Raw genomic sequence first — 25,774 nt, forward strand, 5'->3', positions numbered from 1 at the left:
ACGCAGATGGAACTGGGCAAAGGGGACAGCTTCCATTGACGCCACCATTTGACCCAGCACCTGCATCAGACGCCTGAGGGTATAACGGCGGGGCCTCAGGAGAGAGCGCACTGCCAGTTGGAGGGACTGCTGTTTGATTAAGGGCAACTTCACAAGTGCCGGCAAAGTCTCGAACTGCATCCCTAGGTACGTGAGACTCTGGGTCGGAGTCAGGGTGGATTTGGGAAGATTGACCAGAAACCCGAATTGGGCTAGAGTGGCGAGAGTGAGCGAGACACTCCGCTGACAGTCTGCGCTGGAGGAAGCCTTGACTAGAAGGTCGTCCAGGTAAGGGATCACTGCCAACCCCTGTAGGTGCAGAACCGCAATCACTGCAGCCATGACCTTGGTGAATACCCGAGGGGCTGTGGCCAACCCGAAGGGGAGAGCCACAAATTGGAAATGATCTTCTCAGATTGCAAAACGTAACCAACGATGGTGTGAGACTGCAATTGGCACATGCAGATAGGCGTCTCTGATGTCGATGGATGCCAGGAAATCCCCTTGGGTCATTGAGGCAATGACTGATCGCAGAGACTCCATGCGAAAGTGCCGCACCTGAACATGCTTGTTGAGAAGCTTGAGATCCAGGATGGGCCGGAACGTACCGTCCTTTTTGGGGACTAGGAAGAGATTTGAGTAGAAACCTCTGAACCATTCCCGGGCGTGCACCAGTACAATTACTCCGTTGGCCTGCAAGGATGCCACGGCCTGTGAGAAGGCGGCGGCCTTGGAGCAGGGGGAAATTGAGAGAAAAAAAATCTGGTTGGCACAGGGACAGGGAGAGGGGTCGAAGCCACCACTGAAGAGAGCTCCTGGTCCGTGGCGACAGAGCCACTAACCTCTGTAAGGAGGAAGGCCGCTTGTCTCAACAGCGAAGAATGTCCAGCTGCAGAGGACGCAGATGGAACTGGGCAAAGGGAACCGCCTCCATGGAGGCCACCATTTGACCCAGCACCTGCATCAGACACCTGAGGGTATAACGGCGGGGCCTCAGGAGAGAGCGCACCGCCAAAACCAGAGTGACAGCTGTTTGTCTAAGGGCAACTTCACAAGAGCCGGCAAAGTCTCGAACTGCATCCCTAGGTACGTGAGACTCTGGGTCGGAGTCAGAGTGGATTTGGGAAGATTGACAATCCACCCGAATTGGGCTAGGGTGGCGAGAGTGAGCGAAACACTCCGCTGACAGTCTGCGCTGGATGTACCCTTGACCAGAAAGTCGTCCAGATAAGGAAGCACTGCTAACCCCTGGAGGTGCAGGACCGCAATCACTGCCGCCATGACCTTGGTGAATACCCGAGGGGCCGTGGCTAACCCGAAGGGGAGAGCCACGAATTGTAAATGATCCTCTCCTATCGCAAAACGTAACCAACGCTGATGTGACACTGCGATTGGCACATGTAGATAGGCATCTCTGATGTCGATGGACGCCAGGAACTCCCCTTGGGTCATAGAGGCAATGACTGATCGCAGAGACTCCATGCGAAAATGCCGCACTCGGACATGCTTGTTGAGAAGCTTGAGATCCAGGATGGGCCGGAAGGTACCGTCCTTTTTGGAACTAGGAAGAGATTTGAGTAAAAACCTCTGAACCGTTCCTGAGCGGGAACTGGGACAATCACTCCGTTTGCCTGCAAGGACGCCACGGCCTGCGAGAAGGCGGCGGCCTTGGAGCAGGGGGGAGTTGAGAGAAAAAATCTGTTTGGAGGGCTGGAAGAGAATTCTATCCTGTAGCCGTGAGATATGATGTCTCTCACCCACTGATCGGAGACTTGCTTTAACCAAGCGTCGCCAAAGTGGGAGAGCCTGCCACCGACTAAGGACGTGGCTGGAGCGGGCCGAGAGTCATGAGGAAGCTGCCTTAGTGGCAGAACCTCCTGCGATCTTCTGCGGACGCGCTTTTGGGCGCCAGTTGGATTTCTGATCCTTGGCTGAGTTAGCGGAGGAGGCGGAAGGCTTAGAGAATGACCAGTTGGAGGAACGAAAGGAACGAAACTTCGATTGATTCCTACCCTAGGCGGGTTTCCTGGTCTTGGTTTGTGGCATGGAAGTACTCTTCTCGCCAGTAGCTTCTTTAATGATTTCATCCAGCTGTTCACCAAACAGCCGTGAACCAGCAAAAGGGAGCCCAGCAAGAAACTTCTTGGAAGAAGCATCTGCCTTCCACTCTCGAAGCCACAAAATCCTGCGCATAACAAGAGAATTAGCTGAAGCCACCGCAGTGCGGTGAGCAGCCTCTAGCATGGCAGACATGGCATAGGATGAAAAAAAGAGAATTTTGTTTACTTACCGTAAATTCTTTTTCTTATAGTTCCGACATGGGAGACCCAGACCATGGGTGTATAGCTTCTGCCTCCGGAGGACACACAAAGTACTACACTCAAACGTGTAGCTCCTCCCTCCGGGCTATATACACCCCCTGGATGACAATCTAACCAGTTCAGTGCAAAAGCTGAAGGAGGACATCCACCCATAAGTAGAGATAGAGTAAAACTCGGAAAAACCGGAACCTCTGTCTACAACAACAGCCGGTGAAACACACGGAACAAGAACTGCCAACAGGCAACAGGGAGGGTGCTGGGTCTCCCATGTCGGAACTATAAGAAAAAGAATTTACGGTAAGTAAACAAAGAAGGGAATTTTGTTACTTACCGTAAATTCCTTTTCTTCTAGCTCCTATTGGGAGACCCAGACGATTGGGTGTATAGCACTGCCTCCGGAGGCCACACAAAGCAATTACACTAAAAAGTGTAAGGCCCCTCCCCTTCTGGCTATACACCCCCAGTGGGATCACTGGCTCACCAGTTTTAGTGCAAAAGCAAGAAGGAGGAAAGCCAATAACTGGTTTAAACAAATTCACTCCGAAGTAACCTCGGAGAACTGAAAACCATTCAACATGAACAACATGTGTACCCGAAAAACAACCAAAAATCCCGAAGGACAACAGGGCGGGTGCTGGGTCTCCCAATAGGAGCTAGAAGAAAAGGAATTTACGGTAAGTAACAAAATTCCCTTCTTCTTCGGCGCTCCATTGGGAGACCCAGACGATTGGGACGTCCAAAAGCTGTCCCTGGGTGGGTAAAGAAATACCTCATGTTAGAGCTGCAAAGACAGCCCTCCCCTACGGGGCGGCAACTGCCGCCTGCAGGACTCTTCTACCTAGGCTGGCGTCCGCCGAAGCATAGGTATGCACCTGATAATGTTTGGTGAAAGTGTGCAGACTCGACCAGGTAGCTGCCTGGCACACCTGTTGAGCCGTAGCCTGGTGACGCAATGCCCAGGACGCACCCACGGCTCTGGTAGAATGGGCCTTCAGCCCTGATGGAACCGGAAGCCCAGCAGAACGGTAGGCCTCAAGAATTGGTTCTTTGATCCATCGAGCCAGGGTGGCCTTAGAAGCCTGCGACCCCTTGCGCTTACCAGCGACAAGGACAAAGAGTGCATCAGAGCGGCGCAGGGGCGCCGTGCGGGAAATGTAGATTCTGAGTGCTCTCACCAGATCTAACAAATGTAAATCCTTTTCATACCGGTGAACCGGATGAGGACAAAAGGAAGGTAAGGAGATATCCTGATTAATATGAAACGAGGATACCACCTTCGGGAGAAACTCCTGAATGGGGCGCAGCACTACCTTGTCCTGGTGGAAGACCAGGAAGGGAGCCTTGGATGACAGCGCTGCTAGCTCAGCCACTCTCCGAAGAGACGTGATCGCTACCAGAAAGGCCACTTTCTGTGATAGTCGAGAGAGTGAAACATCCGTCAGAGACTCGAAAGGCGGCTTCTGGAGAGCAACTAGTACCCTGTTCAGATCCCATGGATCTAACGGCCGCTCGTACGGGGGGACGATATGACAAACCCCCTGCAGGAACGTGCGTACCTGCGGACGTCGTGCTAGACGCTTCTGAAAAAACACCAATAGCGCCGAGACTTGCCCTTTAAGGGAGCCGAGCGACAAGCCCTTTTCCAACCCAGATTGCAGGAAGGAAAGAAAAGTAGGCAATGCCAATGGCCAGGGGGACACTCCTTGTACAGAGCACCAGTAAAAGAAAATCTTCCACTTCCGTGGTAGATCTTAGCAGACGTGGGCTTCATAGCCTGTCTCATGGTGGCAACGACCCCTTGGGATAATCCTGAGGACACTAGGATCTAGGACGCAATGGCCACACAGTAGGTTCAGGGCCGTAGAATTCAGATGGAAAAACGGCCCTTGGGACAGTAAGTCTGGCCGGTCTGGTAGTGCCCACGGTTGACCGACCGTGAGATGCCTGTCGCCAGAGCTCTTTGATCGTCATGAAAACCGGGACCTTGCTGTTGTGCCGATTCGTGAAACCCGTCCGGGTGCAGAGACCATTCTCCTGCGTCCACGCCCTGGTGACTGAGGAAGTCTGCTTCCCAGTTTTCTACGCCCGGGATGTGAACTGCGGATATGGTGTATGCTCTGTCTTCCACCCCTAGCAGAATCCGGCGGACTTCCTGGGAGGCTCGCCGACTGCGTAGTCCGCCTTGGTGGTTGATGTATGCCACCGCTATGGATTGTCCGACTGAATTCGGATCTGTTTGCCTTCCAGCCACTGCAGGAAGTCTTGCAGGGCAATATACACTGCCAAGAGCTCCAGACAATTGATCTGAAGAGTGGACTCCTCTGAAGAGAGTCCTTGATCGTCTGAGAAAAGGGGGACGTTCCTGTGTAGGGACATCGACTTCCCCTCCCATTAGCGAAGAATGTTCTATTGAAGTGGACGCAGATGAAACTGCGTGAAAGGGACTGCCTCTGGATGAGGTGTCTCCTTGAAGGAGAGACTGCACCCCCGTCTGTAGTGACCGCTGTTTGTCCAGTGGAAGCTTCACCATCGCTGAGAGAGTGTGAAACCCCAAGCTAAGATATGCCAGCGATTGGGTTTAACTTTGAAAAGTTGAGGACCCACCCGAAACTCTGGGAAGTCTCCAGCGCCATGTTCAGGCTGTGTTGGCATGCCTCTTAAAAGAGTGCCCTGACAAGTAGATGGTCTAAGTAAGGGATCACAGGGTGACCCTGAGAGTGCGGGAGTGGTCCCACTGCTGCCATGAACTTGGTGAAAACCCGTGGGGCTGTCGCCAGACCGAAGGGTAGGGCTACGAACCGAAGATGCTCGTCTTCAATAACGAATCGTAGCAAACGCCGGTGCTCTGGAGCAATCGGCACGTGGAGATAAGCATCCTGATGTCTATTGATGCTAGGAAATCTCCTTGAGACATTGAGGCAATGACGGAGCGGAGGGATTCCATCCGGAACCGCCTGGTTTTCACGTGCTTGTTGAGCAGTTTAAGGTCCAGAACGGAACGGAAGGAGTCGTCCTATTTTGTCACCCCGACCAGATCGGAGTAAAAAGTGTCTCTTGTTCCTGAGGAGGAACCGGGATTACGACTCCTACTGCCTGCAGAAGAGCCTCGGCTCGGCCGGTGAGGAAGTTTTTGCGACAAACTGTCTCTCACCCACCGGCCATTGATCTGTGGCAGTTAAATGTCGCTAAAGCGGGGGAGTCTGCCACCGACCGCGGACGCGGAGAGAGAGGGCAGAAAGTCATGAGGAAACCGCCTTGGTAGCGGTTCCTCCGGCTGCCTTCTCCGGGCGTGATTGAGCCCGCCAGGAACCTGCGCCCCTCTGAGCCTTTTGAGTCCTGTTGGACGAGGGCAATTGGGACGTGCCCGAGCCTGGGAAGGACCGAAACCTCGACTGTCCCTTCTCCTGATGGGTCTTGTTTGATAGCTGGGGTAAGGAAGAATCCGTACCCTTGGACAGTGGAATGATTTAATCCAACCGCTCACGAAACAGTCTGTCACCAGATAAAGGCAATCTGGGTAAGCACTTTTGTGGAAGCAGCATCTGCTCCAATCCCTTAACACTAGGAGCGTAACAACACGGAGTTGGCGGACGCCACTGACGTACGGCTCGTAGAGTCCAGGACAGCATAAACAGCTTGAGTCGCAATGCCGACATTGCGAGGTGAAGGACGCTACTGCGGCCAAGATGTACATGTGACCGCGTCCCTCTGCGCAATACTAGCTGAAACAGCTTGGAGTGCCTCTATGGCTGCGAATGCCGGGGCAACCGACCCGCCGATAGCTTCATAGACAGATTGCAACCAGAGGGCTATCTGTCTGTCAATGGCATCTTTAAGTGAAGTCCCATCTTCCACTGCAACTATAGATCTAGCCGCAAGCCTGGAGATTGGGGGATCCACCCTTGGAGCGCTTGAGCACGTCAGGGGGGAAGAGACAACGCGTATCCTCAATACGGTTGAAGAAACGCTTATCGGGATAAGCGTGGTGTTCCTGGACTGCTTCTCTGGAGTCAGAGTGACCAGAAAAGTACTCAATATACGCTTGAGATACCGAAATAGGGATTTCTTCTGCTGTGAAGCTGACCCCTCCACTGGAGGAGTTGAGGGAGAAATACCCAACCTTCCATTGATGGACGCTATAAGATTATTCACTATAGCGTCACCATCCGGTGCATCCGGATTGAGAGCGGTCTCAGGATCAGAGTCCTGAACAGCTACGTCTGCATCATCATACAGAGAGTACTGTGATGAAGTCGAGGGCCGTTCTTAGGGAGCTCGCTTAGGCCGTCTGGGACTGTCGTCCGTGTCAGAGCATGCACTCTGGGATGCATGGGACCCTCCTGGAGCCATGATTTGTTTCGAAATCAGGGTGGCCAGGGGCATTGAATCAACATTGCCCAAGGTCTGTCTGGACTGCAAAGTCTGTAAGATGTTAGTCATAGTCACAGACAATATATATCAGCGGAAACTGCAACTCCGTCCCTGTCCCTGGACAGGGATCACAGGTGGTTCTTTTGGCCACCTGTAGCAGAGACCCCGTTGAGTAATTGCACACACTGGGGGTCCTGGAACAGTATCGCATGCAGTACAAGCAGCATAGAAAGCCTGTGCCTTGGCACCCATGCTTTTTTTTTTTTGCTGTTGCTGTCTAGCCATCTAGGAGCATTAGCCAAGAATAGCGACCGTACAGTGCAATGTATAGCATACAAGCATGAAGTACAATAAACACTTCAGCACATGCAGTACAAGGAGCATAGAAAGCCTGTGCCTTGGCACCTTTGCTTTTCTGCTGCCGTTGTCTAGTTATTCAGGAGCATTAGCCAAGAAAAGCGACATACAGTGAATGTATAGCATACAAGCATGAAAATAACCACTGCAGCACATGCAATCCAAGCAGCATTGAAAGCTTGTGCCTTAGCACCCTTGCTTTTCTGCTGCTGTTGTCTAGTCATCAAGGAGCATTAGCCAAGAATAGCGACATGCAGTGAATGTACAAGCATGAAAATAAACTCTGCAGTACATGCAATCCAAGCAGCATTGAAAGCCTGTGCCTTAGCACCATTGCTGTTTGCTGCCGCTGTCTAGCCATCTAGGCGGGTAGACAGCCAAGAATAGCCCTTACAGTGCAATGTAAAGCATACAAGTATAAAGGACACATGACACTGCAGCACATGCAAGACAAGCAGCATATAGAGTCTGTGCTTTAGCACCCCTGATCTTTTGCTGCTGTTTCTAGGTCTGCATCCTGAATAGCGACCGTACAAAAGTACAACAGGACACTTCGGCATTAGTGGGTCAGCACTTTAGTTGCCGCTTACCGCCCGCACAAAAGCGGGTGTGTGGCGCCGGAATCCTGTGCTGGTAGTCAGCGCGTGTCTCCGTTTTCCCGCTCTGCGTGCCGGAATGGCTGCCGGCGTCCAGAGGAGAGGGGCGGGCCGAGGGCGTGCCCGAGACAAGAGCGGGAACCCAGCGCCCACTGTGTCTAGTGAAGGGGGCTGGAGAATGCAAATAAGGCTCCAGCCCTCGGCGCTGCTATAGAACAGCGTCTCTCCCTTTCCCTGAGTGACAGGGTGGGGGCGGGAACGAAGCGGCGCTAGGCCGCAAAAGCCGGGGACTAAAGTTAGAGGCGCCGCCGCCGTAAAAGCGCGGTCGGCGCGTCCCCGGCGCACTACAAGTCGCAGCTGCGCCGCCGCTCCAGGGGCGGTCGGCGCGGCGGTCCCCACACGTAAAGTCCCCCAGTAATCTGCAGGGACTATAAGCCCAGCGCACAGCGCTACAGTCCCCGGCGCACTAGCACACCCAGCAAGCCTGGAGTGTGCGTGGCCTGCCATACGGGGACACAGAGTACCTGAAAGTTGCAGGGCCTTGTCCCTGAACGGCACCCCCGCTCCACATCCAGCAGGTTCTATGGGTCTGTGGATGGAGCCCGGCCTCAGGGCTTGGTGGCCGGAAAGATCCCACTTCCTCAGAGCCCCTCAGGGGGATGGGGAAGGAAAACAGCATGTGGGCTCCAGCCTCCGTACCAGCAATAGGTACCTCAACCTTACAAACCACAAGTGGGGTGAGAAGGGAGCATGCTGGGGGCCCTAGTATGGGCCCTCTTTTCTTCCATCCGACATAGTCAGCAGCTACTGCTGACTAAACAGTGGAGCTTATGCATGGATGTGTGCCTCCTTCGCACAAAGCTTGAAAACTGGTGAGCCAGTGATCCCACTGGGGGTGTATAGCCAGAAGGGGAGGGGCCTTACACTTTTTAGTGTAATTGCTTTGTGTGGCCTCCGGAGGCAGTGCTATACACCCAATCGTCTGGGTCTCCCAATGGAGCGCCGAAGAAATTCTCTTTTTCTTCATCGTTCCTTATGGGAGACCCAGACCATGGGACGTCTCAAAGCAGTCCATGGGTGGGAAATAAACCAAACTGAGAAGTAGGCAAAACCTAACTTCACAAGTGGGCGACAGCTGCCTGAAGGATGCGTCTGCCCAAGCTCGCATCTGCCGAAGCATGAGCATGCACTTGGTAGTGCTTCGAAAAGGTGTGCAGACTAGACCAAGTGGCAGCCTGACAAACCTGCTGAGCCGTAGCCTGGTGCCTGAAAGCCCAGGAGGCACCGACAGCTCTGGTCGAGTGCGCCTTAATCCCTGGCGGTGGGGGCACCTGAGAACACTGGTAGGCATCGGAGATGGCCGACCTAATCCAACGAGCTAGGGTCGGTTTAGAAGCCGAGAGACCCTTGCGCTGACCCGTGGTTAGCACAAAAAGTGAGGTGCACCGCCTAACAGCGGCGGTGCGTGACACATAGATTCGGAGCGCCCGCACCAAATCCAAGGTATGCAACGCCTTCTCAAAGTGATGCACAGGGGCCGGACAAAGGGAAGGCAATGAAATGTCCTGGTTAAGGTGGAAAGAAGACACCACCTTAGGGAGAAAATCCGGAGTCGGACGGAGAACCACCTTGTCTTGGTGAAACACTAAAAAAGGTGACTCCGAAGAGAGCGCAGCCAAATCAGAGACTCTCCTGAGAGAAGTTATGGCTACTAGAAAAACCACTTTCTCTGAAAGTCTAAACAAAGGAACCTCCCTAAGAGGCTCAAAGGGGGGTTTCTGTAAGGCCGTGAGGACCAGATTAAGATCCCAGGGATCCAAAGGCCGCCGGTAAGGAGGAATGATGTGAGATGTGCCCTGCATGAAGGTGCGCACCTGAGCCAGTCGGGCGATACGCCGCTGGAATAATACCGACAGAGCCGACACCTGTCCCTTGAGGGAATTGAGGGACAGTCCTAGCTGCAGACCGGACTGTAGAAAGGACAGGATGTTCGGCAAGGAGAACGGCCAAGGAGCATGGCCGGAAGAGCGACACCAGGACAGGAAAATCTTCCAAGTCCTGTGGTAAATCTTGGCCGAGGAAGACTTCCGAGCCTGAGTCATAGTGGAGATGACCTCAGAAGGAATGCCTGAAGCCGTCAGGATCCAGGACTCAAGAGCCACGCGGTCAATCTGAGAGCCACAGAATTCTGGCGGAAAAACGGACCTTGAGAGAGAAGGTCTGGGCGGTCCGGGAGATGCCACGGCATTTCTACGGACAGACGGAGCAGATCTGGGTACCAAGCTCGCCTGGGCCAGTCCGGAGCAATGATTATGACTCGACGGCCCTCCATTCCGATCTTGCGCAGAACCCTGGGCAAGAGAGCTAGAGGGGGAAACACATAGGCCAGACGGAACTGGGACCAATCTTGAACCAGTGCGTCCGCTGCGAAGGCCTGAGGATCGTGGGAGCGAGCCACGTAAACCGGAACCTTGTTGTTGTGCCGGGATGCCATTAGATCCACTTCCGGAGTGCCCCACTTGCGGCAGATTGATCTGAACACTGACGGATGCAGGGCCCACTCGCCGCTGTCCACGGTTTGACGGCTGAGATAATCGGCCTCCCAGTTTTCTACGCCTGGGATGTGGACCGCGGATATGGTGGACTTTGAGTCCTCCGTCCACTGAAGGATTCGTTGAACTTCCAACATTGCCAGGCGGCTGCGAGTCCCGCCCTGGTGATTGATGTAGGCAACCGCTGTCGCGTTGTCCGACTGGACTCGAATGTGCTTGCCCGCCAACAGGTGGTGAAAGGCTACAAGAGCTAGAAGAACAGCCCTGATTTCCAGCACATTGATCGAGAGGGCTGATTCGGACGGAGTCCAAGTGCCCTGTGCTCGGTGGTGGAGAAATACTACTCCCCAGCCGGAGAGGCTGGCATCCGTGGTGAGGATCACCCAGGACGGAGTCAGGAAGGAGCGTCCCTGTGACAGAGAGAGGGGCCGAAGCCACCACTGAAGAGAGCTCCTGGTCTGCGGCGACAGAGCCACTAGCCTGTGCAAGGAAGAGGTCCGCTTGTCCCAACAGCGGAGAATGTCCAGCTGCAGAGGACGCAGATGGAACTGGGCAAAGGGAACCGCTTCCATTGACGCCACCATCTGACCCAGCACCTGCATGAGGTGCCTGATGGAATGACGGCGGGGCTTCAACAGAGAGCGCACCGCCAGATGAAGGGACTGCTGTTTGACTAAGGGCAGCTTCACAAGTGCCGGCAGAGTCTCGAATTGCATCCCTAGGTACGTAAGTTCCTGGGTCGGGGTCAGAGTGGACTTGGGCAGATTGACAAGCCACCCGAATTGAACAAGCGTGGCGAGAGTGAGCGAGACACTCCGCTGGCAGTCTGCACTGGATGAGGCCTTGACAAGAAGGTCGTCCAGGTAGGGGATTACTGCCAACCCCTGGAGATGCAGGACTGCAACCACTGCTGCCATGACCTTGGTGAATACCCGAGGGGCCGTGGCTAACCCGAAGGGGAGAGCCACGAATTGGAAATGTTCCTCTCCGATTGCAAAGCGTAGCCAACGCTGGTGTGAAACCGCAATAGGCACATGCAGATAGGCATCTCTGATGTCTATGGATGCTAGAAAATCTCCTTGGGTCATTGAGGCAATGACCGATCTCAGAGATTCCATGCGAAAGCGCCGCACCTGAACATGCTTGTTGAGAAGCTTGAGATCCAGGATGGGCCGGAAGGAACCGTCCTTCTTGGGGACTAGGAAGAGGTTTGAGTAGAAACCTCTGAACCGTTCCCGGGTGGGAACCGGAACAATTACTCCATTGGCCTGCAAGGATGCCACGGCCTGTGAGAAGGCGGCGGCCTTGGAGCAGGGGGGAATGGACAGAAAAAATCTGTTTGGCGGGCTGGAAGAAAATTCTATCCTGTAGCCGTGGGAGATGATATCCCGCACCCACTGATCGGAGACGTGTTGAAACCACACGTCGCCAAAGTGGGAGAGCCTGCCACCGACCAAGGACGTTGCTGGCGCAGCCAGATAGTCAAGAGGAGGCTGCCTTAGTGGCAGCGGCTCCTCCGTTCTTCTGAGGACGCGGTTTCGCGCGCCAGTTGGGTTTACGATCCTTGGCTAAGGTAGTGGACGAAGCTGAGGGCTTAGAGGATGACCAGTTAGAGGAACGAAAGGAACGAAACCTCGACTGGTTCCTGCCCTGGACAGGTTTCCTGGTTTTAGTTTGTGGCAAGGAAGTACTCTTCCCGCCAGTAGCTTCCTTAATAATTTCATCCAGTTGTTCACCGAACAGCCGGGACCCAGCAAAGGGGAGCCCAGCAAGGAACTTCTTAGAAGAAGCGTCTGCTTTCCACTCTCGAAGCCACAAGATCCTGCGGATCGCGAGAGAATTAGCGGAAGCCACCGCCGTGCGGCGAGAAGCCTCCAGAATGGCAGACATGGCGTAGGATGAAAAAGCCGAAGCCTGGGAAGTTAAGGCAACCATCTCGGGTATAGAGTCCCTGGCGAGGGAATGTATCTCCGCCAGAGAGGCAGAGACTGCCTTAAGAGCCCACACTGCTGCAAAAGACGGGGAGAACGAGGCTCCTGCCGCCTCATACACAGATTTGGCCAGAAGGTCAACCTGGCGGTCAGTGGGATCCTTAAGAGAGGTGCCATCGGCCACAGATATGACTGTCCGGGCTGAGATTCTAGACACCGGAGGGTCAACCTTTGGTGACTGAGCCCACTCCTTAACCACCTCTGGTGGAAAGGGAAAACTGTCATCAGAACTACGCTTTGGAAAGCGTTTGTCAGGACAGGCCCTGGGCTTGGTAACAGTGGCCTGAAAACTGGAGTGGTGAAAAAACGTACTCCTAGCTCTCTTAGGAGAGGTAAACTGGTGTATTTCTACCAGAGAGGCTTGTTCCTCTGACACTGGTGGATTGAGGTTCAGTACGGAGTTAATGGATGCAATCAAGTCACTAACATCCGCATCACCCTCAGATAAGTCAATGGGGTACATAGAGGTAGCGTCTGAGCCCACAGTAAAAGTATCCTCCTTGCCTTGCACCTCAGCTCGTGAATCAGAGCCGTGGGACGAGGAAGGAGAAGGGTCCCTGCGTCTCCGTTTAGGAGGACGGGGTCCTAAAACATGCTCTGAGAGCTCTGCAGAGCTCGGAGCAGCAAAGGCGCCCTGAGAAGGGGGCTGATGCATGGTCAGCAGAGTCCGGGACAGCTGTCCCATGGAGTCGGCAAAAGACTGGGAAATAGCTCTGGAAAGAGATGCTACCCAAGCCGGGGGTTCAGCCACCGGGGCCGGAGCAGCCGGAGGGACCCCTAAGGAGGCTCCAGGCTGAGGCACCACCATGTTAGAGCAGGCATCACAATGTGGATATGTGCTCGGTTCTGGCAGAATGAGCTGCAGTGCATATAGCGTACAGCTTAGCAGCCTTCTTGCTCCTAGTGACAGATATGCTGCTGAGGTGGAGGCTCTGCAGTAAAGAATACACTCCTGTAGAATAACCCCCTGAGAGTGTATAATAAAGCCCACAACCAGAGGTTGTGGCTTACCAGACCGGTTTTTGTGTGCCCTCCGGATTCCACAGCTCGGACCCCCAGTGAAGCGTCTGCTTTCCAGGATGCAGCAGCTGCAGCAGCCAGCGCCGATCAGTGTGAGAACGCTGATAAAATGGCGCTGGAGTGAGGAAGGGGGGCGGGGATTAGCCCAAGAGCAGGAAACCGGAGGGCCAAGGAGAGATACAGGGGAGGGAAACATCTCCTCAGAGAGGAGTGTCCTCCCCTCTGCTGAACGGCCGGTGGGCGGGGCCACACTGTTCCCCTGCATGAATGACATGCAGGGGAAGCTGAAAACGAAACTAGGCCGCAACTGAAGCCGGGGCCTAGATTTTTACATGCGGCCGACAAGCAGGCACCGTCGGCGCGGTTCTCAGGAAAAACCCAGAGAACCGGCCAGAATTCACAGCAAAGTCAAAAGACACACTCTCCCCCTAATAAATGTACCCAGGACCCCTGAAAAACGTCTCAATACTTAGCTTTGAGACGCAGGGCCAAGTCCCTGGGGGGGGGGTTAAACGCTCCGTCCGGCAGGATCCTGATAGGGCTGCGGATGGAGACCGGTCTCCTGCAAGGCAGAGAGAACCGTGATGGCTCCCACTTCAAGCCAGAGCCCCAGGGGATGGTGAAGGAGCGCGGCATGTGAAGGCTCCAGCCTTGTAAAGTCAACCTTAACAACACCGCCGACACAGTGGGGTGAGAAGGGACATGCCGGGAGTTCAGACTGGACCCGCTTTTCTTCCATATCTTTGAAATCAAAAATCTTAAAATTTAAAAATCAGAGAATGCATGTGTGTGTGTGACCTCCTGAAACACAAAGCATTGAACTGGTTAGATTGTCATCCAGGGGGTGTATATAGCCCGGAGGGAGGAGCTACACGTTTGAGTGTAGTACTTTGTGTGTCCTCCGGAGGCAGAAGCTATACACCCATGGTCTGGGTCTCCCATAAGGAACGATGAAGAAAACTGAAGCCTGAGCAGTTAAGGTAACCATCTCAGGCATAGATTCCTTGGTGAGGGAATGCATCTCTTCTAGAGAAGCAGAGATGGCTTTGAGAGCCCACACTGCTGCAAAAGTCGGGGAAAATGCGGCCCCCGCAGCTTCATACACAGATTTGGCCAGAAGGTCAATCTGACGGTCAATGGAATTCTTAAGTGAGGTGCCGTCAGCCACCGACACAACGGTCTGGGCTGACAGCCTAGACACCGGAGGGTCTACCTTTGGGGAGTGAGACCACTCCTTGACCACCTCAGGTGGAAATGGAAACCGGTCATCAGAACCACGCTTTGGAAAGCGTTTGTCAGGGCAGGCCCTGGGTTTGGTCACAGCGGTCTGAAAACTGGAGTGGTTAAAGAACACACTCTTCACTCTCTTAGGCGAGGTAAACTGATGTTTTTCTGCCAAAGAGAGTTGCTCCTCTGACACTGGCGGATTGAGATCCAGCACAGAATTAATAGAAGCAATCAAATCACTAAGATCTGAGTCACCCTCAGAGAAATCGATGGGATACATAGCCTCCAAGCCCCCAGTGAGGGCATCCTCCTCATCTTGAGAGTCAGCTCTTGAGACAGAGTCGTGGGATGGGGAGGGGGAGGAAACCCTGCGCCTTCTCTTAGAAGGACGGGGTCTGGGATCAGATGATGAATCCTCCGTGAGCTCCGATGGACGGAGGTCAGAGGATAGGAGCCCTCTGTCAAGAGTATTAGGAGGCACCCTGTGAGGGGGGCTGATGCATATTCATCAAAGTCCTGGACAAAAGCCCCATGGACTCAGCAAATGACTGGGATATGGACCTAGAAAAGGACTCTACCCAGGCCGGGGGTTCAATCACAGGTGCAGCAGCAGCCTGAGAGACCACTGGGGGTGACACTCCAGGCTGTGGCACCGCAAAGTTAGATCAGACATCACAATGTGGATAGGTGCTCGGCTCAGGCAGCAGGAGCTTACATGCAGTGCATGCAGAATAAAGCTTTGGAGCCTTGCTCCTTGTGTGAGACATGCTGCTGGAGTGGGGGCTTTGCAGAGAATGAACCCCAGGGAGAATATACAGAGGTCCACAACCGGAGACCGGCTGTGGCTTACCAGACCGCTGAGCGCGGTGTTGTGTGCCCTCCAGATCCCGAAGCCCGGTCCCCCAGTCGCAGCACCTCAGCAGAGATGCAGAATGCAGGATGTCCCAGAGCAGAGTGAACTCTGCCTGAGAAGAGGGCGTTCCTATAAAAGAGCGGGAACTGGAGGGCTATAGAGACCTGCAGGGAAGGAGGGACGCCCCAGCAGTGGGGAGTGTCCCTCCCCTGTGTAGAACGGCCGCCGGGAGGAGCCGAACCTGTCCCTCTGCATGAGTGACATGCGAGGGCAGGAAAATGAAACTATGCCTCCGGCGAAGCCGGGGCCTAAATTTAAGCGGCGAGGCCGACAAGCAGGCACCATCGGAGCGGTTCTCAGGCAAAAGCTAGAGAACCCGGCGGAAAAGTTAAAACAATCACATACAGCATACTCTCCCCTTACAATAAAGAACCGGGACCCCCAACATAAACGTCTCAGGTACTTAGCTGCTGAGACGCAGGGCCATGTCCCTGGGGATGAGTGCTCCTCAAGGGGCTGTGGATGGAGACCGTGCTGGCTCCCACTTCAAGCCAGAGCCCAGAAGGGATGGTGAAGGAGCGCGGCATGTAAGGCTGCAGCCTTGTAAATCAACCTTAACAACACCGCCGACACAGTGGGGTGAGAAGGGACATGCCGGGAGTCCAGACCTGGACCCGCTTTTCTTCAAACTCTTTCCAAAAGTCAAACAAATCAGATGAGAATGCATGTGTGGATGTATGCCTCCTGACACAAAGCAATAAAACTGGCTAGGACTGGCTACCAGGGGGTGTATAAGCTCAGAGGGAGGAGCTACACTTTTAAGTGTAGTACTTTGTGTGTCCTCCGGAGGCAGAAGCTAAACACCCCATGGTCTGGGTCTCCCAAAGGAACGATAAAGAAAAAGGTTGTAGGTCAGTGAAAAGACACACAGAGGCAGAGATGGCAAGAAGTTCAGAACATAAAGAACAGGACAAGGATGGCTGCAGGGAAGCCAAGAAAGGAAAATAATAAGGTACCAGTGTTGTTGAGGTTTTTTTTCGCACCTGGAAAAACCCTTTAACAACAATATGTAGTACGTTTCAGCAGACATTATGTGGTTTAGGAACATTGAGAAAGACTGAACGGTTTTGCTAAATTCAGCAGACTGCTCTTCTACAAATTTCATTAATAGCATTATAAACAAATTTGGTAATTTAAGGTATGTGTCATATTGTAGAGTTAGAGGTCACCATAACATCATCTTTCTATTTCTTATTTATGTTGTGGTACATGCAGTTTATCCAAATGTACCCGATTTCAATGCTCAAGGTTCATATCAAATAGCAATATCAAACCTTGATTTAAAAAACAAAAAACAAAAGGAAAGTATGTAAAAATGCTTTATAAGAATCTTGATGATGAGAGTGTCAAGTTTTAAAAAGCTGAACAAATTTTTGAAAATCACCATTTATCTGCCTCTCGGAAAGGTGGTTCTTTCTTGCAAAATTCTCATCAAGGTTCTGAAATACATCAAGAAACAGCTTTATACCTACTCTAGAACACTGTATATTAATCACATGCAGATAGAAAGGTGCACAAATTGTTACCTGCTTCCACTCAGATTTTGCATTTGATATAGCCTTGTAAGCAATCTCCATGATAGACTTCTGTAAGGAAGATCGAAGCTTATCCAAAAACTGGGCATCTACACTGCTTGATGTATATGAGAAATGTTCTGGAAGACGTTTTCCAACCAGACTATCATGAATGTCAGCCATAAGTCGCTCTATTTCACATAAAATCTCTTTATTGTGGTCTTCGATTTTCCGAGTTTCTTCACACGTCCGTTGCTTGAGTTGGTGGTTAAAATGTTTTGTCAACTCTGCCTCCTTCTGAGACACCAGCTCTATTCTCTGCTTTTCAAAATCTGCTTTTGCTGTGGAAAGAACTTCGCTGATCTTAGTCCTGTGTTCATTCAAAAATGTGCGGTAATCCTTTTCATTTTGTGCCCGAATCTGCTGAATCTCCTCCTGCCGGTCTTTGTTCCACAGAGCACGCGCCTCCCCGAGTTCCACTTTCATCCGTGCCTCAAACTCATCATTCTTTTGCTCCAGCTCTCTTTTCAGCGAGGAGACTTGCTCCTCCAATTCTTTTTCTTTCTTGCTGTAGTCAACTTTTCCAGCTCCTAACTTCCAATTTGCTTCAGCTGCAGCAACAGCATCAGATATCTGCAAGACAAGAAGGGAATTTTGTTACTTACCGTAAATTCCTTTTCTTCTAGCTCTTATTGGGAGACCCAGACGATTGGGGTATAGCTACTGCCTCCGGAGGCCACACAAAGCACTACACTAAAAAGTGCAAGGCCCCTCCCCTTCTGGCTATACCCCCCCGTGGTATCACGGGTTCTCCAGTTTTAGTGCCAAAGCAAGAAGGAGGAAAGCCAATAACTGGTTTAAACAAATTAACTCCGAGTAACATCGGAGAACTGAAAAACCGTTCAACATGAACAACATGTGTACCCGCAAACAACAAAAACATCCCGAAGGACAACAGGGCGGGTGCTGGGTCTCCCAATAAGAGCTAGAAGAAAAGGAATTTACGGTAAGTAACAAAATTCCCTTCTTCTTCAGCGCTCTATTGGGAGACCCAGACGATTGGGACGTCCAAAAGCTGTCCCTGGGTGGGTAAAGAAATACCTCATGTTAGGGCTGCAAAACAGCCCTCCCCTACGGGGGTGTCACTGCCGCCTGCAGGACTCTTCTACCTAAGCTGGCATCCGCCGAAGCATAGGTATGCACCTGATAATGCTTGGTGAAAGTGTGCAGACTGGACCAGGTAGCTGCCTGGTACACTTGTTGAGCCGAAGCCTGGTGTCGTAATGCCCAGGACGCACCCACGGCTCTGGTTGAGTGGGCTTTTAGCCCTGAAGGAACCGGAAGCCCCGCAGAACGGTAGGCCTCTAGAATTGGTTCTTTGATCCATCGAGCCAGGGTGGCTTTAGAAGCCTGCAACCCCTTGCGCGGACCAGCGACAAGGACAAAAAGTGCATCGGAACGGCGCATGGGCGCCGTGCGGGAAATGTAGAGTCTGAGTGCTCTCACCAGATCTAACAAACGTAAGTCCTTTTCATACCGGTGAACCGGATGAGGACAAAAGGAAGGCAAGGATATATCCTGATTAAGATGAAATGAGGATACGACCTTAGGGAGAAACTCCGGAATGGGGCGCAGCACTACCTTGTCCTGGTGGAACACCAGGAAGGGAGCCTTGGATGACAGAGCTGCCAGCTCAGACACTCGCCGAAGCGATGTGATCGCAACGAGAAACGCCACCTTCTGTGACAGGCGAGAAAGGAAACTTCCTTCAGAGGCTCGAAAGGCGGCTTCTGGAGAGCAACTAATACCCTGTTGAGATCCCATGGATCTAACGGCCGCTTGTACGGGGGTACGATATGACAGACCCCCTGTAGGAACGTGCGCACCTTAGAAAGACGTGCTAGACGCTTCCGAAAAAACACGGATAGTGCCGAGACTTCCCCCTTAAGGAAGCCGAGCGACAAGCCCTTTTCTAACCCCGATTGCAGGAAGGAAAGAAAAGTAGGCAATGCAAATGGCCAGGGAGACACTCCCTGAGCCGAGCACCAGGTTAAGAAAATCTTCCACGTTCTGTGGTAGATCTTAGCAGAGGTGGACTTCCTAGCCTGTTTCATGGTGGCAACGACCCCTTGGGATAATCCTGAAGACGCTAGGATCCAGGACTCAATGGCCACACAGTCAGGTTCAGGGCCGCAGAATTCCGATGGAAAAACGGCCCTTGGGACAGTAAGTCTGGCCAGCCTGGTAGTGACCACGGTCGGCCGACCGTGAGATGCCACAGATCCGGGTACCACGATCTCCTCGGCCAGTCTGGGGCGACGAGTATGACGCGGCTGCAATCGGATCTGATTTTTTGCGCAGTACTCTGGGCAAGAGTGCCAGAGGTGGAAACACATATGTGAGCCGGAACTGCGACCAATCTTGCACTAAGGCGTCTGCCGCCAGAGCTCTGTGATCGCGCGATCGTGCCATAAATGCCGGGACCTTGTTGTTGTGCCGAGACGCCATTAGGTCGACGTCCGGCACCCCCCAGCGGCGACAGATTTCCTGAAACACGTCCGGGTGAAGGGACCATTCCCCTGCGTCCATACCCTGGCGACTGAGGAAGTCTGCTTCCCAGTTTTCTACGCCCGGGATGTGAACTGCGGATATGGTGGATGCTGTGTCCTCCACCCACATGAGGATTCGCCGGACTTCCTGGAAGGCTTGCCGACTGCGCGTCCCTCCTTGGTGGTTGATGTATGCCACCGCTGTGGAGTTGTCCGACTGGATTCGGATCTGCTCTCTTTCTAGCCACTGCTGGAAAGCTAGTAGGGTAAGATACCCTGCCCCGATTTCCAGAACATTGATCTGAAGGGTGGACTCCTGCTGAGTCCACGTCCCCTGAGCCCTGTGGCGGAGACAAACTGCTCCCCACCCTGACAGACTCGTATCTGTCGTGACCACTGCCCAGGATGGGGGTAGGAAGGATCTTCACTGTGACAATGAGGTGGGAATAAGCCACCATTGCAGAGAGTCCTTGGCCGTCTGGGAAAGGGAGACTTTCCTGTCCAGGGAGGTTGACTGCCCGTCCCATTGGCGGAGAATGTCCCCTTGCAGTTGGCGCAGATGAAACTGCGCAAAGGGAACTGCCTCCATGGCTGCCACCATCTTCCCTAGGAAGTGCATGAGGCGCCTTAAGGGGTGCGACTGGCCTTGAAGGAGAGATTGCACCTCTGTTTGCAGTGAACGCTGCTTGTTCAGCGGAAGCTTCACTATCGATCACCGGGTGTCCCTGAGAGTGCAAGACTGCTACCACTGCTGCCATGACCTTGGTGAACACCCGTGGGGCTGTCGCCAGACCGAATGGCAGAGCTACGAACTGAAGATGGTCGTCTCCTATCACAAAACGTAGAAAACGTTGGTGCTCCGTAGCAATTGGCACGTGGAGATAGGCATCTTTGATGTCTGTTGAGGCAAGGAAGTCTCCTCGAGACATTGAGGTAATGACGGATCGGAGGGATTCCATCCGGAACCGCCTGGCGTTCGCATGCTTATTGAGCAGTTTTAGGTCCAGAACAGGACGGAAGGAGCCGTCCTTTTTTGGAGCCACAAAGAGATTGGAGTACAAACCCTCGCCCTCGTTCCTGAGGGGGGACAGGGATCACCACTCCTTCTGCTCTTAGAGCGTCCACCGCCTGCAGCAGGGCATCTGCTCGGTGGGGAGGTGGGGCCGTTCTGAAGAATGGAGTCGGAGGACGAGAACAGAACACTGTCCTGTGCACGTGAGCACAATGTCCGTCACCCACCGGTCTGTGACCTGTGGCAGCTAAATGTCGCCAAAGGCGGGGGAGTCTGCCATCAACCGCGGATGCGGAGAGAGAGAGAGAGCTGAGAGTCATGAGGAGACCGCCTTGGTAGCGGTTCCTCCGGCTGCCTTCCTTGGGCGTGATTGAGCCCGGCCGGAATCTGAGCCCGTCTGAGGTTTTGTAGCCCTTTTGCACGAGGACAATTGGGACCTGCCCGAGCTTGGGAAGGACCGAAACCTCGACTGTACTTTTAGGACAGCATTAATAGGGTAAGTCGCAGTGCAGACATTGCGGAGTTACGGACGCCTCTGCGGTACAGATGTACATGTGCTCAAGGCCAGCTGCGCAAGAACAGCTGAAAAGGTTAGGTTGCCTATACGGCTGTGAATGCCGGAGCAACCGACACGCCGATAGCCTCCTAGACAGATTTCAACCAGAGTCCATCTGTCTGTGAATGGCATCTTTAAGTGAAGCCCCATCTCCAGTGCAACTATGGCTCTAGACGCAAGCCTGGAGATTGGAGAATCCACCTTTGGACCCTGGGTCCAGCGCTTGACCACGTCAGGGGAAAAGGGATAACGTGTATCTTAAAAACGTTTGGAGAAGACGCTTATCTGGTAAGCGTGGTGTTTCTGGACTGCTTCTCTGAAGTCAGCGTGGCCAGAAAAATACTCAATATCCGTTTGAGATACTGAAAAGGGACTTCTCCTGCTGTGAAGCTGACTCCTCCACTGGGGGAGCTGAGGGAGAAAGATCCAACCTTCCATTGATGGACGCTATAGGATCATTCCGTATGGCGTTACCATCCGGTGTATCCGGATTGATAGCGATGTCAGGATCAAAGTCCTGGAGAGCTGCCTTATCATACAGAGAGTCCTCCTGGGACCCCCCCGTTCCAAATGAGGTTGGTCAGGAAGATTGCCCATGGCCTGTCTGGACTGCAAGTCTCTATCTTATGACAATATATCTGTCGAAACTGCAACTCCGTCCCTGTCCTTGGACAGGGATGACAGGTGGTTTCTTTGGCCACGACTAGTAGAGACCCCGGCAGACGAAGTGCTAGAGACCCCGGCAGACGAAGTGCTACAGGGGAGCATGCACACAATGGGACGGTGTCATGAACAGCATCCCATGTAGTAAAAACAGCACTGAAAATCTGTGTTGCTTTTTTGCCGCTGCCGACTAGCCATCTAGAAGTATATAGCCAAGATTGGTGACCGTACAGTGCAATGTATAGCATACAAGCATAAAGTACAAATGAACACTGCAGCACAAGCAATACAAGCAGCATAGAAGCCTGTGCCCTGGCACCTCTGCTCTTCTGCTGCTGTAGACTAGTCATCTAGGGGAATATAGCCCAGAAGAGTGACCATACAGTGCAATGTATAGCATACAAGCACAAGTACAAATGCACACTGCAGCCCATGCAATACAAGCAGCATAGAAAAAAACCTGTGCCCCAGCACCCTTGGTTTTCTGCTGCTGTAGTCTAGCCATTCCAGGAGAATATAGCCAAGACTAGCGACTGTACAGTGCAGTGTATAGCATACAAGCATAAACACAAATGAACACTTCAGTACGTGCAATACAAGCAGCCTAGAAAGCCTGTGCCTTAGCACACCTGCTTTCCTGCTGCTGATGTGTCGCTCTCCAAGCGGGCATATAGCGACCTATGCAGTTAAAATACACATGTACACACTGCAGTATATATTGGGGTCAGCACTATGTGTGCCGCTTACCGCCCGCCTATAAGCGGGTGTATGGTCGCCACCGTCCTGCCTGGTTGCCGAAAGTCCGAGCTCGGACTGCAGTAATGGCTGCCGGCGTCTTCCCCAGCTCGTGTGAGGAGGGGCGGGCCGTGGGCGTGCCCCAAGTCAGAGCGGGAATCCGGCGTCCGACAGTGTGCAGTGAGAGGGCTGGAGCATGTAAATAAGGCTCCAGCCCTCGGCGCTGCTGATTGCTCAGCGTCTGTCCCCTTCCCTGAGTGACAGGGAGGGGGCGGGAACGAAGCGGCACTAGGCCGCAGAAGCCGGGGACTGGATTTATAAGCGCCGCCGCCGTAAAAGCGCGGTCGGCGCCCAGTCCCCGGCGAACTACAAGTCCCAGCCGCGCCGCCGCTCCCGGAGCGTCCGGCGCGGTAGTTCCCAATACACAAAGTCACTCAGCAAAGCTGCAGTGACTGTAACCCTTTACTGTCCCCGGCGCACTAGCACACCCAGCAAGTCTGGAGTGTGCTGTGCCTGTGTGTACGGGGACACAGAGTACCTGTAATGGTGCAGGGCCATGTCCCTGAACGGTACTCCAGCTCCGTATCCAGCAGGTTCAAATGGGTCTGTGGATGGAGCCCGGCGTCAGAGCTTTGAGGCCGGCAGGATCCCACTTCCTCAGAGCCCCCCAGGGGGATGTGGAAGGAAAGCAGCATGTGGGCTCCAGCCTCCGTACCAGCAATAGGTACCTCAACCTTACAACACCATCAACGGGTGAGAAGGGAGCATGCTGGGGGCCCTATATGGGCCCTCTTTTCTTCCATCCGATATAGTCAGCAGCTACTGCTGACTAAAATCTGTGGAGCTATGCATGGATGTCTGACCTCCTTCGCACAAAGCTTGAAAACTGGAGAACCCGTGATACCACGGGGGGGTATAGCCAGAAGGGGAGGGGCCTTGCACTTTTTAGTGTAGTGCTTTGTGTGGCCTCCGGAGGCAGTAGCTATACCCCAATCGTCTGGGTCTCCCAATAGAGCGCTGAAGAAATATTACCTTAAGTCTATAGATAAGTGACGGCTAAAGTCATCTAGCTGGAATGAGGCGCTGTTGGCTTCTGACACTGGCCAGTGCTTACAAGCTCACTAAGAAAAAGTACGTCAGCACTGTGTATGTTCGGCCTCCACAGACTGCAGCGGTGGACGGTCCGCTTGGCAACAAGAAGGAAACCGTAAAAAAATAATAGTGGTAGCTGGACAATGGGGACAAAACGTTAATAAACACAAAATTACTTATTTTATTTAGCACTATTTAAAATGCAGCCATCTCCGAATAACCCTTTTAAAGGAATCTGTCAAGTAAAAAAAAAAAACAAAAACCCCTATTATCCTTCAAATATGGAGTTAATCTGAAGGTCCATATCATTCTGAAGCTTCTATGCATTCGCGCACTGGGAGCCCCGCTGCCGTGAGAAAATTAATTTTAGGCTTCTTGGTAGGCTATGGGCTTCCAGTCGTAGCGGTGCACAGTCATGGCTTTAGTCACCGCTCTTGCCTACTGAGCAGCAGCTGTAACCACGGCCCCAGCACTGACTGACAGCCCGGTATCAAATCGGTGCCGGGTACACAGTTACAGCGGCCATTCACTATGTACAGAGCGGTGACTGAAGCCATGCTGGCGCCACCTCTACGACTGAAAGCCAGAAGCTACCAGGAAGCCTAAATTTAATTTCCTCACGGCAGTGGGGCTCCCAGTGCTTATGCTAGGAACCATAAGAATGATATTAACCTGCAGAGTAACCCCATATCTGAAAGTTAATAGGGGTTTTTACATGGCAGGTTCCCTTTAAAAACAAAAGTCACATGATTGACAAGAAGCTATCAGATGCTCTTTACTTACCTGCTCCTTCACATTAAGGTCATGTAGTCTCTCCCATTTTTGTTTTTCAAGCCTCAAGTTTGCTTTATATTCTGATAAACTAGTAAGTCCTTCCAACCACCTTTTGTGCGCATTTGTTAGTGCCACTTCTACCTGTCAAAACAAATACAACCTAATAAGAATTGTAAATATCGCAGCACCGATCCAGCACACTGGTTACTTCATCGTCAAAAATCAATCAATGTGAGGCACTATTAAAAGGTGTCCGTGAAAATCGAAATCAAAGATACATTGGAAAAGTAAATGTTTTAAGGTTGGAACAGAACTTCAATCCATCCAACCAAGCCCATTCACAATAGTGCACCCGGTGTTTTCAAAATCCACATGTCTGGTCAACTTCTCTGGATAATGGGTCAAGAAAGTAATTCTGGCAATAGATATTGGCTGGCAATATGAGTGCACTTCGGCCCAGACAAAAGTAAGTCTGCCTGCAAGTGTAAAAAGGAGCAAAATGAATTGGCTTGTGAATGTTCTGAATGCGACACACATCTTACCTGCTTTGCAATATCCTCCCGATGCTGTGCTCCTAGATCATTTCGGATGTCCCAGACAGCCCTCTGTTTGCCTTGCTGCTCAGTTTCGCACTCAGATGGTGTGATGAGAGTCTCATCTGTCTGCACGGCATGATCTTCCAAGGTCTGCAGTGACTTTGCTCTGGCGTCTTGCACTGCTTGGTCTAGTTTATGCCGCCACTGGTTCTCCAGATCCTGAACCCTTAGTTCAGCTTTCTAATAAATGATAAGATATCCAACAACTAATAACACTGGGTCCATATTTTTAAAACAAAAAGGGGAAGACGACATCTTTTATCTATATTTAAACTTGTGCCTGCCCAGGTAATGTGCACTCTGAGAAAAGTAGTCTTTACAACACTCACTATACGGTGAAATGTGTCTGTAAACAAGCCCCGGCACTTTGACAGCTTGCAGTGCATAGAAACGCTGCAAAGAGAACAGTCAATAAAAAGGGCTAAGGGCATGCCTACAGCCACTGCTCACAGTATAGCACTTTAAGGAGGCTGTTCAGCATTGTCAGGGCCGACATCAGCACACAGCGCACCAGGGCAAGTACCGGAGACCTGAACAGCCGGGGGAGTCCCACTCGCTGTCATCAGGGGCAGTGATTAGTTCTGTAGTCCTCGGGCTGAGTTCTGGGGACCAAAGGTCTCAGGCCAGCAGCCAAACTTTCCTGGCTTCCGAATCTTTAAACGCAGCACTTGCACCCAGCGTTCACTACTGAACACTGCATACACATGTATAAAGTTAATCTGTGGGCTGAGCTATCGTGTGATGTGCTGCACTCCCATCCCACAGATGAAAAGAGAGAGGAGGTGCAGCTCCAGGCAGCATCACCCAGGCCCAGAGCTGTATGTACCTATCCTTCCCCCCCCCCCCCCACCACCTGTATGGGTCCATATAAGCTGTATGCCCAAGCCCCTACTATG

General features: G+C 52.6%; 1 protein-coding gene across 1 annotated transcript in view; it reads right to left on the reverse strand.

Annotated features, from left to right (window-relative positions):
• CEP152 (centrosomal protein 152) overlaps positions 1 to 25,774 on the reverse strand; it is a 173,971-nt gene that overhangs the window by 60,295 nt on the left and 87,902 nt on the right. The window contains exons 19-22 of the mRNA XM_075345805.1: positions 24,825 to 25,058; positions 24,292 to 24,423; positions 16,914 to 17,534; positions 16,772 to 16,826 (exon numbers count right to left, since the gene is read on the reverse strand). Of these exons, the coding sequence (XP_075201920.1) occupies positions 16,772 to 16,826; positions 16,914 to 17,534; positions 24,292 to 24,423; positions 24,825 to 25,058 (1,042 nt within the window). The remainder of the gene's footprint in view (positions 1 to 16,771; positions 16,827 to 16,913; positions 17,535 to 24,291; positions 24,424 to 24,824; positions 25,059 to 25,774) is intronic.

The sequence above is a fragment of the Anomaloglossus baeobatrachus genome, chromosome 4 (genome assembly GCF_048569485.1).
Source record: "Anomaloglossus baeobatrachus isolate aAnoBae1 chromosome 4, aAnoBae1.hap1, whole genome shotgun sequence".
Taxonomy (NCBI): Eukaryota; Metazoa; Chordata; class Amphibia; order Anura; family Aromobatidae; genus Anomaloglossus; species Anomaloglossus baeobatrachus.